The sequence below is a fragment of the Centroberyx affinis genome, unplaced genomic scaffold (genome assembly GCF_046629955.1).
Source record: "Centroberyx affinis isolate AG114_WGS23_722 - 3 ecotype Tasmania unplaced genomic scaffold, CSIRO-AGI_Caff_v1 ptg002952l_1, whole genome shotgun sequence".
NCBI classification, from domain to species: domain Eukaryota; kingdom Metazoa; phylum Chordata; class Actinopteri; order Beryciformes; family Berycidae; genus Centroberyx; species Centroberyx affinis.
The window spans coordinates 130,812-147,606 of NW_027281067.1; the positions used below are offsets into that span (position 1 = coordinate 130,812).

At 39.4% G+C, this 16,795-nt stretch overlaps 1 protein-coding gene across 1 annotated transcript; it reads left to right on the forward strand.

Moving 5' to 3' along the window:
- The first annotated feature begins 361 nt into the window (after nucleotides 1–361).
- LOC139658699 (endothelin-3) lies at nucleotides 362–12,599 on the forward strand. The gene is made up of 4 exons (XM_071536851.1): nucleotides 362–437; nucleotides 1,375–1,537; nucleotides 12,209–12,331; nucleotides 12,491–12,599. Exons 1-4 carry the CDS (start codon nucleotides 362–364, stop codon nucleotides 12,597–12,599), a joined length of 471 nt encoding a protein of 156 aa, XP_071392952.1.
- Nucleotides 12,600–16,795: the final 4,196 nt, after the last annotated feature.

Genomic DNA, 16,795 nt, shown 5'->3' on the forward strand with positions numbered 1-16,795 from the left:
CATACTGTATTTCTTATCATTTTGGTTTATTTTCTGACCTCTGACCTTTTACCTCTTCACCACTGCTTGCTTGTAACACTGATGATCTAGGAATTGAAGCTTTACAGTGTTTATCCAGTCACTCTGGATAAGAACAATGCCCAAAATGTTAATACTGAATGAAGCCGGTGCAACATGACATCCTGGATGGGGAAAGCTGAGATACAAACATCTTGGACAAATAACAGCGTCTTAGGAGATTTAAGACAAATAACAGCCTTGATACTCTGGGATGTTAATGCAGCAACATAAAGAACAGACTTTTACCATTTATGGTGAGAAAAAGGTGTTGAGGTGTTGTTTATGTGTGTGTGCTAATCCCATGGTAGACACCCCAACATTCCCCTATGTGTACTCCATGTCTGAGAACTGGATCAAAGGCGGTCTCTGTGGGCTCTGTGAGGTTTATGGCCTCTGTGTGTGTGTGTGTGTGTGTGTGTGTGTGTGTGTACGGACGCAGTTTTAGATGCATACATATGTACATGTGTGCAGGCATGCCTGGTGTGTAAATCTAATCTCTGTCTTTCTGTGAGAGTGTGTGTGTGTGTGTGTCCAGCTGCAGGCCAGACACAGGTGTTGGAGGGCAGACTTGAGTCAAGTAGTATTTGGCACCACTTGGTTTGTTTCATGTTAGGTGCCAGAGGGGCGGAGTTTACCATGTAGGACAATAGACCTTTCAAGTTTTGTCAGGACTTTCTATCTGGATCCATTTTTTTTCTACTAATGGGACTTTTGGATCCCGTTTTTTTCCAAAAGGTCCTACTGGAATGTTGATATAATATTGCTGCTGTCACAGAAAAACCTCCTAACTACACTTTTAATGATTTTCCTATCTTTACTTTATTTACTTACTTACTTTATTTTTATATTTCACCTTTATGTAAAGAAGTATGCTGCTTGATGCTGCTTTCCTGGCCATTTTCCTTTAAAAATAGATTCTGCTGACATTAAGAATTTATTTTTAAAGGAAAATGGTCAGGAAAGCAGCATCAAGACAAACATAGCATTTGTCAACAGATAATGTACAACAGTGTACAAAAAGCAAAACCCAATCAAAACCACATGGGATAAAGACAATTTTAGGGTTTTGTAGTTCTTTATAGGTAGAGCAAGTCCCACGGCCATGAAATCCATTCAAACCCCATAACATAATTTGAAGAACTACATTGTTGTCTATCAGAAAAGAAGGCTATTTACAAAATTCCTGAAAATTTGACTTAATGGCAGTTTAACGTTTTGAAGCAACAAGAGCAATATAATTCTATAGCTAATAATCAATACTAAAGCAATAAAAATCAATATCAAATTGACTCTTTTCCCACCTGTGCTTTCCAGCCTACACCAGCTCTGTGATGGGCCCCACGGTGGAGGAGGGCCCCCTGGCGCAGCTCACCCACAAGGCCCACCGGCGGGAGAAGCGGTGCTCTTGTGAGAACCACAAAGACAAGGAGTGTGTCTACTTCTGCCACATCGGCATCGTCTGGGTGAACACCCCCAGGTGAGCTTCCTGCTAACAGATCCATGGAGAGGAGAGGAGGTTTATTTAGACAGTGATAACAACATGGGAGCATAGTGATAAAAATAACAGTCACAGAGATAAAATATGATGATTTACACTGTAGAAAGAAGCGAGGCAATCAATAATCTGTGCAAGAGAGAGAAAAATCCCCCAAGGAATTTCTAACTTTTTCTCTGCAACAGTAGCTGGGAGGCACTCAGACACAGTGGCTGGATTCCAAACTAAAAGCAACTTTCACTATTTCAGTTTTTAGAATAGAAAAAAACAAAAGCAATTGGAAAAACAATTACTCTACTCTTGGAGAACAATTGATAAAGCTTCAATATTAAACGCGTTCCAGCTGCAATAGCCATGGCAACAATAAGTATGTTCAGTGACATCCAAAATGTCTTCTTTAGGACCCATGGACCAATCAGTCAGACAGTATTTAAAAAATATATATAATTGCTATCAGCTGCTGTTGGAGGCACAATAGGGTTCCACATAAATCCCATCTCACAGTCAGAAACAGTATGGCATTTGAAAACATCTAATGGAAATATTTAAAATGAAATTCCTCATTTATTCCATCTGGGTAAAGAGCTTTGAACTGAAAGATCCAAAGGGCCTCTCTTTGTTTTCAAAGAAAATTTACATTGCCCCTGTCCTGGGCCAAGAGAGACCTTGTTGAGGCGCCTGCACCTTTTTACAGTTGTTTTCAATGGTTAGGTCGCAGCAGGCTCGCGTCTCCTCTGAACTATGCACTGTGCGTTGTGGACATAGGGTGTTTTGCAGCATTGTCCTGGGCGCTCCAAGTTAAATAAGTCTCAACTTCAGCCGCACAGTGCGTCATGTCAATGCAAAAAAGGCCGTGAAACAGTTTCGATCTTAGCGGAGCTCTTGAACAAGATGATTCAACTCTCCATGCTCTGTTCTCCCCAAGTGCATGTCATGTACCCACGCTCTCTTGTTCATTTTTATTTTCAACACCGTTATCTGCTTTGTTACTTCAAGTTAGCTAGCTAACACTAGCTTGAAAGTCCTTGTCAAACTTTGTGTTGCATAAAAATGAGAATGATGCAACGTTGCTTGTGTCCTCTGAGTTATTGCTCTCTGTGTTACTAGCGATGAGGAGAATAAATCGTCTTGTCTGATCACAGCCACTGGATTTTTGGCATCTTCAATCTTAATGGAGCTGCTGTGCTCCAATGGAAAAGACAGCCAGCATCCAGTGTGTGCCCATTAACAGTCAGTGCAACTGTGGTTTTACTTTCCAGTTGAAGTGTGCTTGATTGGTCTGGATGACATCAGCTAAATGCCTAAAATGTGACTAGAAAACAGACTTGTTGGCTACCTGTCAAAGAGGCAGATAAAGCCCAAACTCTCCAGCCACAGCCACAATTTGTCTGGTGGTTGGTGGTATTTTCCCATCGTTTTTCTTCCTTGAACCCATGTGGTGATGCAAGGGTTTCAGTTCCAGGCTCTTACCATACTGCTGGTCCACCAAGGCTAAAGTAAGACATCCACCAACCTGGTGGATCCTGACACTGCTAGCATGAATGTTAGACTCATTATGGATTATTATTTAAGTTATTCAACAATGAACATAATTTTCAAATGGACATTAACTTAACTTATTAGTTAGCTTAATACCAGTGCTTAGAAGTTGCTGACATTTTAGATAATATAATTAGTTCCATTGTTAAAATAATAACTGTATAACTGTATTTGTATAGCACCTCTCATACAAAATGTAGACCAAAGTGATTTACATAAAAAAATATAATAAAAACAAAGACCAAAATGGTAGACATACAAAGCTAAGCAATTAACAGTAATAAAATAGGTTAAGAAAAAAAATGTAAACATGTATATATATTGAGCAATCAGCATGATTTCCAATGAATATTGATTATCTTAAGACTTCTGCTTACAAAATAGATGACATAATCTGAAAAAAAGGAAATGACTGGTTGCTCTATATTGTCAAACTAGGATCAGAAATGTGTCGGGTGCTCTTGGAAAACGGGGAAAAAAGAGTGCTACAAACAAAAGGACAATCCAGGCACTCAAAATATAAGGAAATATTTAAAAAGCCCTCATTGTAGTGGCTAAATCGTTAAAAAAGCCAACATGTTTCAACCACCGTAGGTCTTCTTCAGGGCTTTAAACCTTTAAAGCCTTTTAATGATTTAGCCACTACAATAAAGGCTTTTTAAATATTTCCTTCCTCGTTATATTTTTATATTTGGAGTGCCAGGATTCTCCTTTTGTTAGATGACATAATCTGTTACATGTGTAAATTACTAAGCAACGAACATCATTTTCAAAATAGAAATGTAGCGTTAGTTAGCCTGTGGAATGAAACCAATGTGAAAATGCCTCCCCTCATATGGGATGTATGATAAAATATGCTGTATGATAAAATATGCAGTGTTGTAATGCCACTAAATGAAGCCAGGGTTTGTTGAAGCAGTGAGTGGAGGAAGTCATGGAAAAACAATATGGCGATGAGTTCAAAGCACACAGGGATGGGTTTGATTTGCGGAAAGCAGAGCCACAGATGGGAGAGGGTTTCATTTAACAAAATAGTTTTTTTTTCATCATGGTTTATGCAGAAGAAACAGAATCATGGAATTTTTTCCAGAATGTTTGTGCACTACACTGAGTATTTTCAGGGTAAAAGTGTTATATTGATAATCGTTTCATCACACAACACACTAGTAATAGTGTTGTGTAAAAAATGTATTGATTGACATGCTGTTTGCACACTGTATATGAGAGGTTTAATTAAAAGATTTCAACATGCCATCTATCCATTTTAGTAAAAACAAAATTGTTACCTGAAAAACTGTCACCTGATTTTTCAGGGAAAGAGCTACCAGACACCAGGTGTTTAGAACAGCAAATGTAAAAGCTTTCATTAACTGGATATAAATTGAATCACTGTTGTTATATATATAGATATATCTATCAGTGGCAGAAAGTAGCTGAAGAGACATTAATTTATAAGAAAATGTTGCGGATTATTATTTCAAAGTAGCTCTAAACTCGAATGTTTCTCCAATATGTGTCTTAAAGGAATAGTTCACCCAAAAATGAAAATGAAACACAGGTGAAATTTGTTAGTCCATATAACACACAGGGAGGTTGCCAGCACAACTTGGTAGCAGCCTTCTCCAAAACAACTGAAGTCAATGGGGACCTGTTCTTTAGAGTTCCAAAACAAAAACAGCCAAACAGTCACACTGTGAATAGAAAGACCTATACACCATTATTTGTTGCAAATCAATCAGCTGTAGTTAAGATTTGCACTAAATGATGGTGTAAATATACTGTAGGTCTTTTTGGAACTCTGAAGAACTGGTCCCCACTGACTTCAGTTGTTTTGGAGAAGGCTGCTATGGAGTTGTGCTGCAGCCTCTCTGTGTGTTATATGGACAAACTTCACCTGTGTTTCAACTGGCATGAGGGGGAGGAGATGATGACAGAATTTTCAGTTTTGGGTGAACTATTCCTTTAAATCCATCTCAGCAGTCATTATGTAGGGCAGGAGCCACTTTCTCATTATCCAGCGAAACTCTTTATATTCTTTAGTGCCTAGCCTCAAATAGGAAACAGGCACATAGCTACCTTCACAATTGGCAGCAATTAACTTCATTTTAGTTCAGTATGCACAAGCAATGAGTAAGCAGTTAGATGTGGTGCAGCTAATAAGAAAGCGCACCTTTCCTAACGAAGGGTAATTTCTGCCATGTTTCCTCTTGCTGTTTCTAAATAGCCTGTCTAACCCTTCAACATGAACCCACCAAAGGAGACCACAAGGAGCTGGGTCTGAAATCACTGTGGTCGTTCCCTGATCTTCCCACAACCAATTAACTCCTTAAATCTGTCACTTCAATTCAGCTTCTTCAATCCAAGTAAGCCTTTTATGCCATGAATGGAAGAGAATCAGTATTGCCAAAGCAAAGCAGTTAGTACAACACTTTACCTTAGAAGTACGTCATAAGCCCAGTTGACACGGGACTAATGTCACCTGGGAACGTGAAGTGATTTTAATCCAGTGCGAATCTGCTATGTTTGCAGTTTGAAAAGTAAAAATTCCAGTGTAAAATACCTTCCGTAGATTGGTCAAGAGAAACGTCCCTTGATAATAATAATCTTGTGCAAATCGAACTTTAAGTAATTTCAGTAATCGTTTTTGGTGTGTGATTTATTTTTCCTCTGCCTCTTGTAAACACCCAATTTCTAACTTTCTATCTTCATGAAAAGTGGAGACAGTAGCAGAACGTATGGATGAAACTTCAAGTTTTGCTTGGCTAAAGTGACAAATTGCTAAATTCTGACCTCATATAATTGTATTTGGTGCACCGGTGATTTCAGCGAATTTCATTATCCTTTGTAACTGCGTGTCACAAAGCAGAGTTTGGGGGGTAATTCATTAATTACATGAAGTTCCCACACAATACTAGTTCCATGCAAATACAGTTATAAAGATAGACAGGTTAAAGATACAATTAATATAAGATTTGAAATGGTGCGAGTTGAGGAATAGCAAGAGAGAGATACTCAGAAAAGTTGAATTAAATTGTTTTTTAATGCTAATGTATTATATCAATGCTGATAACGCTGCTATTTATTATTTTTTGTCTTGTCATCTGTTAATATCTATAATATTACCTCAATTGATAGACTATATTGCTCTTTGGCAACATAGGTTTCCTTCCTGTCATGCTAATAAAGCGCATTTGAATTGAATTAAATTGAGGGCTAGAGAAAGAGAGACAGATGGGGAGAGAGGCAGAGAGAGAGAGAGAGGTGTCACCAAAATAGCTTCCAGAGATTAGCCAAAAACAGCTCCTGCAGCGGTGGGACCCTCTCACTAAGTCTCAGATTGTTGGTTTAGTCTAAACTTAGCAGTGTGGTAAAATGCAACCTTCCTGCCTCATCATAAAGGAGTTTTAAACAGCAGTGGCGATGCCTACCATGACTAACTGCCCACTAAACTGTGTGGGCGACAGCATCCTCTGTGCTGTGTGTTGTTTGGCAGCAGACCCGACTAAAAATAAAGTTATTTGTTTCAAACATGGGAGGTGAGGAGCGCTGGATATGGACAGACACTATAAACTGCTACTTTGAACTTTAGCGTCAAAATATCTCTGCTTTGAAAGTTTCTCTGTGACTTTTTGTAGACACTTTCTATTAGATTCAAAATCACACAAGGAAAGTTATAGCTATATTTACCCGCTTCAATTGATGGTGTGTTTGCCTTCTGTTAGACCGAGAATCTGTAGAATCTGTTGAAATCTTTTGACCCTTCTAGTGTTACTTGTTGACGTTACTTGTTTGGAAGAGCATTGACATATCAAGCATAAAAAATATTTGCAACACATTATGTGGATAGTCCAATGTTGATACTCAACTATCAGGTGACAAAAAGTAGATGTTCAAGTGTGACTGCCCATCTGCTGCATCTCTACAGATTATCTATTGATTTACTTTACTGTTTTAACGTGCTGCTTGTGTTTTAACTTGTGTCTTAATCCATTGTTTGTCTGTATCGCACCTTGAAAGCTCAAATTTCCCATGGGATAATAAAGTTTACCTTACCTTATCTAACTTTACCTTACCTTACCTTACCTAACTTTACCTTACCTTACCTTACCTAACTTTACCTTACCTTACCTAACTTTACCTTACCTAACTTTACCTTACCTTACCTTACCTTACCTAACTAACCCTAACCCTAACCCTACCTTACCTTACCTTACCTAACTTTACCCTACCTTTCTTTACCTTACCTTACCTTACCTTACATAACTTGGCCTTACCTTACCTCACCTTACCTAAGTTTACCTTACCTAACTTTACCTTACCTAACTTTGTTACCTTACCTAACTTTACGTTACCTTACTTTACCTTACCTAACTTTACCTTACCTTATACTTTACCTTACCTTACTTTACCTTACCTCACCTTACCTAAGTTTACCTTACCTAACTTTACCTTACCTTACTTTACCTTACCATACCATACCTTACCTAACTTTACCTTACCTTTCTTCACCTTACTTAACTTTACCTTACCTTACCTTACCTAACTTTACCTTACCTTACCTAACCTTACCTTACCTAACTTTACCTTACTTTACCTTACCTAACTTTGCCTTACCTTACCTTACCTAACTTTACCTTACCTTACCTTACTTTACCTTACCTGCCTTGACCTTACTTAACTTTACTTTACCTTACCTTACCTTACCTAACTTTGCCTTACCTTACCTTACCTAACTTTACCTTACCTTACCTTACCTTACCTTACCTAACTTTACCTTACCTTACCTTACTTTACCTTACCTTTCTTGACCTTACTTAACTGTACTTTACCTTACCTTACGTAACTTTGCCTTACCTTACCTAGCTTTACCTTACCTTACCTAACTTTGCCTTACCTTACCGTACCTAACTTTACCTTACCTTACCTAACTTAATCTTACTACCTAACCTTACCTAAGCTCCTCCCGCTCCATTCAGTAGCTTTTCATTTTTTTAAAGTAGCTTGGCTCCTCCCTATGTTAAGGTTCTCATAATGGCGGAATCGATGAAGCGATTGAGTAAACTTTTTTGCGTAAACTTGCTTCCTGCCTCTTCACTTGTCATTGTTGGCCATGTAACCTTCAGCAGGAGAAAGATCTGTCAAAGACTGCTAACCGGTGACACTTCTCCATAGGTACAGTTAGCTTAGCTGTTAGCCTTTATGCATGGTGCTTTGCAAGGTTTGTCCTTAGTAGCCCTCCATAGTGTAGTGACTTTGCTGTGTGTTATTTACAAATGTGCTGCGGTTTCTGTCGCCCTCTAGTGGTCAGAAAATTTTGCTTGTTGCAGCTCTAACTTTTCCACACTCATTGTGTTGTGCACTGTGGTAAACCCCACTCGCCTGAGACCTGAGTAGTTGTAAAACAAACCACAAAATATGACTGCAAACACGATTTGTCCTAGCAAATGTATTACCAGAGCATTCCTGTTATGGTACACAAATAATGTTGTTGCAGAGCCACATTCTATCAGCATGATTTTAATAGGTTTCATTCTGAGTCACGTTAAATGAGGGATTTCTTCCTTCCAAAAAGGCAATGTCATTTAATGTGGTTGACAGGCAACATCAAGTCTCTTCCTGGATATCAAAACATCCACTGGAGTCTCAACTCAATTCATACAGAACATCTGCCATTTGAAGGGACTTTTACCCAAAGTTCCTTCCAGTGCTACACACTGAGCCAGACAACAAAGTGCAGGATGTTTTACTCAGGAAAACTTAAAAGGTTTTAATGACTGCTGTCCTCTGGAGTTGTTTTATAGATCTGTCACGCACTGCTTTTATGTTATTTGGAATAATTGGTGTCATCTGAAACATGTGCGGAAAGTACCAGGGGAAAATATTGAGAATTATTAATATGGCAGGCAGAGTTAACAGGTTTGCACAGCTGTATACAGACATCATTATTTAAAAAACAGACCCTCCCACCCCCTGCATTTCATTTGAGCAATCTCACATGCTTGAATTTTGATTTTTGCATTGCAGAATTATATGGCAAGATATAAAACCTAATTTTCTTCACTCAATAAAAACTCAGCAATAAAACTTGCCACAGCAGGTAAATAGAATAGAATTGGGCAGTAGGGGTTTGGTGCAATGGAACCATAACATTGCCTCACTAACCTGTGTATTTTATGATATAGTGGTCGTTTATTACTGTGTATATTGTGTTTTTTTTTTCATGTTTTCATGTGTCCATTGTCTTTTTACTGGAAATAACCAAACAATATTTCCCCTCTGCGGATAAGTTTACCTATATGACAAGGGCAGGTACACCACACACACATTAAAAACACACACTGTAAATTTAAAACAGCAACTTTGCATGAAATGGTATTCCCACCGACCCTTAGATACATGAGTAATATATAAAGAGATAGAAAGAGAGAGAAGAACGGGGAGGAAGACAGCCACAAAGTGTGTATGGGACCCAGATGTGTGGCCGTTTGATTTAAAATAAAATAAATATTCTCAGAAACAGAGCCTTGCAACATTGTGATCTGTCAGAATTGGATGGAAACTAAAAAATCAAACTGCTCATCTTTTCTGAAGTGGGAATAGCGTTGCCTAGTTTAAATATGCAACACAAACAATGATTCTTCAAACAGTCGAGATATAAACCTTTTTTTTTTTTTATTTGAAGGTATACCCCCGTTTCGACATAAATGTAGTTTCTGTTAAGCCACTGGCATCTGCTCGCAGTTCTCCCTGTGGTCTAGTTAACCTCCCCTGCAAATCCAGCGGTATCCCCCTTTAACCTGCAGCAGGCAGCAGGCTGGCTGGGAGCCATTACGGCGGTCACACTGGCACCAGTTGGCATCAGGAGCCGGCCGCTTCGCAGCGACTGCAGAGCCGTTATGGCTGCAGTAAAAGAAACGCTCATCTGGCTGTTCACATTTCATTAGTACGGTGGCCGAGAGAGCTCAACGCACTGCAACTTAAGAAAAAACATGCAAATAGACAAAACACAAGCAAATTAAGAAAACATCTTCATCAATTTGGCAACACATGCGCTGCAAATACACAAACGCGCTGCAAATACACAAAACACAATCAAATACAGAAATGTGCTGCAAGTAGCACAGATGACAACGGATCTGTTTCCAGGGGACACAAAAAAGTGATGAACCCGGCTGGGACACGCTTGTTGTTCAATGAATCATGCGATCATGATGTTAGAATAAACCAAAAAAACGTACATTTTAGCTCATTTTCCAACACCACTGACGAGTAGCCGACTTCAGTAACTTCAATAACTTCAATAACTAAAGTCACAAAGCATTGAACAACAAGCGTGTCCCAGCCGGGTTCATCACTTTTTTGTGTCCCCTGGAAACAGATCCGTTGTCGTCTGTGCTACTTGCAGCACGTTTCTATATTTGGTTGTGTTGTGTGTATTTGCAGCGCATGTGTTGTCAAATTGATGAAGATGTTTTCTTAATTTGCTTGTGTTTTGTCTATTTGCAAGTGTTTTCTTAAGTTGCAGTGCGTTGAGCTCTCTCGGCCACCGTACATTAGTGTTGCAGTAATGGTACAGCAGTGGCCAGACCCAACACACACTAATGCACATCTAATTAGCTAATTAATCGCCTTGGTTGTAAAGATTCGACTATAATGTTTTGATTTGATCCTATTTGGGTTTCTCGTATTCTAGAAATGATCCAATGTAAATGTAAAATTGGGCAGATTAGACTTTAATTTTTGCTAGTGTGCTGCATGATTGGTCGAATTTACTAAAGGCTTGTATTAGATTACATTAGATTACATTAGATTACATTAAACTTTAATGATCCCCACGGGGAAACTGGATTGTTACAGCAGCAAGTAGTAATAGGATACATCAAAATAGAGTAGGATATAGCAAATGGGGGCTATATAAACATTATATAGCACTTATCAAAATGCAGTTACAAATTGCTTTACAAAAACAAGAGAGAAAAATAAGTAAAAAATAAATTAAAAATAGGAGAATTACGTAATTTTATATTTTATATTTTATATAACATAAAAGCATTAAGGTAACACATCGGGCGTTAAAATGTATGAATGAAAATGTGCAAAAAAGTATGTATTCCTGGATTAACACGATGTGCAAACAGCTGTATTTTTGCATGATAAAAAGGTGGAGAATTATTAAAAATTATATTAAAACAATACATTACATTAGGTTTGACTACTTCAGATTGGTGGAGCTGACTGCAGGCTCTTGGGGACTCTCATGCCTCAAATGCCACCAGTGTGACAGGAACAAGCTGCAGCAGAGTGGTTTTGACAACATGGAAGTACTGTGAAGAAAACTGGCTTCAGGCTGCATTTTAGGGGCAAACAACAAACACTGCATCAATTTCTATATATAAATAGTTGTGACAAGTGGTTTGAAGCAAGAGGAGTTTACGGGAAAATCTACCCTGAAACACATAAACAGCTATTTGCAATGTACCTTGCATTCCTGGGTCCATTTTGTTTAGTATATTCTTCTTATTCCTGTGGATAACCGGCCAATCGTAGACGAGATGACGTCACCTCCAGATGTTTCCAGCAGCTACAATGAGGTTTGATATCAGAAAATGTTTCAGGATGTAAAACATCAGCGGTAAACGTCAGGTTTTGGTGTCAGTCCCTCAGAATCAAAGAGCGACGGCGTCTTTCTAGAGCCGCCATTTTGCACCAAGAGACGTTCAACAATCATACAGGGAGAAATCCATCGTAGAAGAGGAAGAGAGACCAATTTCTACACCCACAAGAGCAGGAGAGAGACCAGAATGCAATGCAGCAGAGAGACGGGTTGGGTTTTGAGTAAGGGGGACAACTCTCACTTTTTCTCAGGGTTAGGGTTATCGCTCTCTCCACCTACATGTATAGCCCACAGCTGGATACAACAAGTCCAGGAACGTTCTCTGAGAGTTGGAGCAGGGCATTCTGGGAAATGTAGGAAATCACTAGATGAAGTAGAAGTAGACGAGACAGGTTGAGGGACAATGGGTTCACCAAAACAATCACTCACAACATAACTCACAGATTGACGATATATAAGAGTGTAAGGAGGTGTTTTTTTCTTCTTCTTCTGTCTTCCAGCCAGGTGGTTCCTTATGGAGTCGGTTCTGTCCGACTGAGGAGGGAACTGGGCCGATGTCTCTGCATAGACACACAGGACGCCGAGTGTATCCACTTCTGCTCTGCCCTTCAAACACACACAGAGTAAGGACACACACACACACACACACACACACTCACACACACATACAGAGACAAGAATGCATACACACACATAGTAAGACCTAGAAATGCAGAGAAGACACACAGACACAGATTATTTCACTAACTTTGATATTGTTTTTCCATCTCTTTTCCTGCCAGAGGGGAGAATGCATCAGTCAAGAGGAAGACCACCAAACAGCAGAGGAGATACAACGCTGCATTCTGGGAAAAAAGGAACCGACACACACTCAACAAACACCAGACCTGAGAGCGAGAGGGAGAGAGAGATAAAGAAAAGGAGAGAGAGAGAGAGAGAGAGAGAGAGAGAGAGAGAGAGGCAGAGGAGGCAGAAAAATAGTGTCGGCTATTTTGAATGGATGTCCTTTATGCATCAGGAATAACAAAAATGGACCCTTTTTGGTTGTTTGGCTGCTCTGATGGCGGTTTGGAAATATAAAACGTGTGTGTGTGTGTTATGTAAATGATGCTGATGGTGAATGTGGCTGCATTGGTGTGTAATCATGAAGTATTTTAGAATAGGAGTGCTGACCCGCGACCAGTTCACCTCTTTTAATTCAGTCTTTCAGCTGATTCTCTGATCCAGAGCTACATATAACAAATCACTGTCTTGCTCATAGACACTTGAGCAGGGAGGGACAGAGTGGCTGCTGTGGGAATTGAACCTGTGACCTTTCTGTTACTGGATGATCCCTCTAACCGGTCGGCCCCCCTGCCTCCCTGCAGCTGTTTTCCAATTGATTTGTAGAGTTGAGGCATGGAAAACACTTGAGCTGAAGCTGCAGCCAAAATACTTCTACAGCCTTGGGGGAAGAGGCGCCAGAAATGTACTACTTCTGGTATTAAATGACAATAATAATAATAAATTCTTCCTATACAGTTGCAGTGAATTCTGCTTCTAATCCGCAGTCAAAACAAGGCACTTACCGTTTGCTGTCTTGTGAAAACCTCACATCTCCATACTGTCCGCTTTTCAGGAGAAAAGCAGCTTTATTTTTTAGCTTGATTTCCGTGCATTTTTTAGTTTATCCAATGGGATATTAAAAGGTTTTATAAACCCAAGGATGGCACAATTTTTCTCAACCCTTTCAGACAGTATAATCCCTCAGATGAAGTATAACATGAAAATAACCAAATTTGGGGTTACAAGGTTTTCACATGACAAGAGCGATAATGTGTGTCCTGTGGTCGTTGGTCAGTCGTCCTATTCCTGAAGCTTTATAGCGGCTAAGATTTTTGTCAGAATGTGGATAATAATATATCTGTCTTATACCAGTGTGCAAAGAAAATGTTATTGTCCTTGGGGCAATCTTCAATATTCTCATAAGAATGCATAGTAAAACACCACGGCAGTGCCTATTGTACATACTGTAGGTCCCTCTGGGTACAGTCTAGCATTGCTGCCAGTTTATTTATGCCTGTTAGCACCTTTACAGAGTTATTCATTCTTGTTAGCATGTATAAGTGACATGATCTGGTGAAGACAAACATTACCAACTCAAATTGAACATGTTAAAGTATTGAGCCAAGATGTTGGGCTGTAATAGAAGGACATTACAGTAGCATCAGTGTTTATATCTTTTATACATAAAAAAAAAAAAGCTGTACACTGTAGTATATTCACAGCATATATGATCTTTCTCTGGGCATGTACAGTATAATCAAATATCAGCCAAATTTAAATTGAATACCATTGAAATGTACTGGCCTCTCAACAGTATAGCAAACTCCCACAGTATCCTACCTCCTCCACAGCAGTGTTCCACTTCCTATCAGTAGTATACCATCTCTCCTCAGTAGTATACCAGCTCCTCTCAGTATTATACCATCTCTCCTTAGTAGTATACCACCTCCCTCGGTATACAACTGAGAGGAGGTGGTACCCTACTATCTCTCCCTAGTATACCACCTCTCTCAGTATTATACCACCTCCTCTCAGTGGTATACCACCTCTTCTCAGTAGTATACCACCTCCTCTCAGTAATATACCATCTCTCCTTAGTAGTATACCACCTCTTCTCAGTAGTATACCACTGCCCCTCAGCAGTAATTACCTTGTCTTGTAGTATACCACCTCCTCTCAGTAGTATGCCACCTCCTCTCAGTAGTATACCACCTCCCTTCAGCACTATACCCCCCCCCATTCAATAGTATACCACCTTCTTTTAGTATACCACCTCCCCTCAGTAGTATAGCACCTCCTTTTAGTGGTATACCACCTCCCTTCAACATTATACCATCTCCTCCTAAGTAGTACACCACTTGCCTTCAATAGTATACCACCTCCTCCTTAATAGTATACTACCTCCCTCCAACAGTATACTATCTCTACCTCAGTAATGTACCACCTCCCCTCAGTAGTATATCACCTCCCTTCAATAGTATATAACCAATACACCACCTCCCTCCAACAGTATAGCATCTCTTTGCAGTAGTATACCACCTCTCCTCAGTAGTATACCACCTCTCCTCAGTAGTATACCACCTCACCTCAGTAGTATACCACCTCTCCTCAGTAGTATACCACCTCACCTCAGTAGTATACCACCTCACCTCAGTAGTATGCCACCTCTTCCTAGTAATGTACCACCACTCCTCAGTAGTAAACCACCTCTTCCTCAACGATATATCACCTCCCTTCAGGAGTATACCACCTCTCCTCGGTAGTATACCACCTCTCAGTTGTATACCACCTCTTTTTCAACAGCATACCACCTCCCCTTAGTATACAACTTCCTCCAAAGCATTATACTACCTCCTCTTGATAGTATACCACCTCCCCTCTATAGGCACAAGGACACTTCAGCAGCATGGATCTGGATGTTCAACAACCTGGAACCCAGGCTGTCGGTTGAAGGATGGTCTCTGTAACCCCCGGGTCACCCAAAAACCCACTCTGTGATACTGTGTGAGGCCTCGTAGGACATTTCAGCACATTGTGTATTATTTTGAAGACAGTAGAGTCGTTCAATGAAAAACTAGCCTGTAAAATGATGATGAATGTGACATGATGTTTCAATTCCATTCACGCTGGCTTCTGTTTTTTATTACATTGCTCTCACAGAATGATGGAAAACAACGATGAACTTTCACAAAGGCTGTTATTCAAACCTCCTTATGCTGAAAGAGATTATTGAAATAGTGTAAAATAGCGCCAAGTGAAACATTTGAAGAGTTTTGTTCCAAAATGAGGTAGTAAAACATCTACATTTACATTTGTGAGTTTCATTCCAAAATGAGATATAGCGACCTGAGTGTTATAAGATGATTGATATCACAGAATGAAAAACACATGGTGGAGTTTTTCCAAAGACTAGCAGGTAACTTAAATTCTTGGTTGATTTAATGTTGACATATGATAAAATATTGTTTCGTTCCAATTTGAATGTATTGCCTTTTGGAACAGGACTCTTCATAAGCATTTTGCATATCAGAGTGTCGAAGGAGTGAATGAAGGACTCTAAGTCACTCAGTGAGCAATGACACATGACCTGTAAAACTAATAAAATAGCTTTTGTAGGATGGTCTGAGCACCAGCCTTTTTAAAATGTATTGCATCATATATGTAAGTTGATTATTTTATTGCAGGATATTTATTTTGTTAAAGATATTTTTTATGGCTTAAACACATTAAAAAACTACCCTTGATTACTGTCTAACTGTTGTGATTTTCAAACTCTACATATAGTAGTAACTCTGATATAAGATTTGTGTGTGTGTTTTTACATAAAATATATACTGAATAAGCTGAAGATTGAATGACCATGAAGGTGGGAGGAATGCCAAAGAATCTGTTTTGTTACACTTCACTAAGTTTATGACATGAGGGATAAAATCGGTCTGATTTAGCGTGTGGCAGTGCCTCAAATTCTTCTCTCGACGGGTGACCAGGGAGGTTTATCCTGTTGCCACAATGATCCTACATCTCCATTTTGAGATGTGGCACATATGCAGATCCCATGCACACCGCTTCTCTAAGTAGCAGACTTGAATGATCACTGGGGAGATTTAGTCAGATTCATTCAAAACTCCAAAGGCACAAACCGTAGCCGTGGGAGAAGCGTAGGTACAAAAATGGATGTGGCATCTTTTGTTCTGGTTACTCTGTCTTTTCGATGTCGCTGTCAGTTCATATTGGTGTCAGATATGAGTTATATCCTAGAATAGATATGAAGTCATCCAAAAAAAATCTGATATGAGCAGCAATTCAGATTTGAGCATGAAGACCTGCAGTGTTTAATCAGTCGTCTTTTCTTATACCAACTACTGGTGTGTGCTTTGGCTTGATGCTCCACAGTCACCAATTACAGTGTAGTTTTTGTCTGACATTCACCTAACTCTGTTCTAATTCTATTGTTGGAGATTTACAGCACCTTCAGTCCCTCAAAGTCTTCGCAGTAGCAAATGCTTAGAGATTGTGAGTCAACATGTGAGACATGTGAGTCA

What these genes read in the sequence shown, in the direction of transcription:
- LOC139658699 (XM_071536851.1), top strand. Translation starts at nt 362, where the DNA reads ATGGTAGACACCCCAACATTCCCCTATGTGTACTCCATGTCTGAGAAC. An exon ending in GTCTGGGTGAACACCCCCAG is followed by an intron (nt 1,538 to 12,208) that starts GTGAGCTTCCTG and finishes TCTGTCTTCCAG; the next exon opens with CCAGGTGGTTCCTTATGGAG. An exon ending in GCCCTTCAAACACACACAGA is followed by an intron (nt 12,332 to 12,490) that starts GTAAGGACACAC and finishes TTTTCCTGCCAG; the next exon opens with AGGGGAGAATGCATCAGTCA.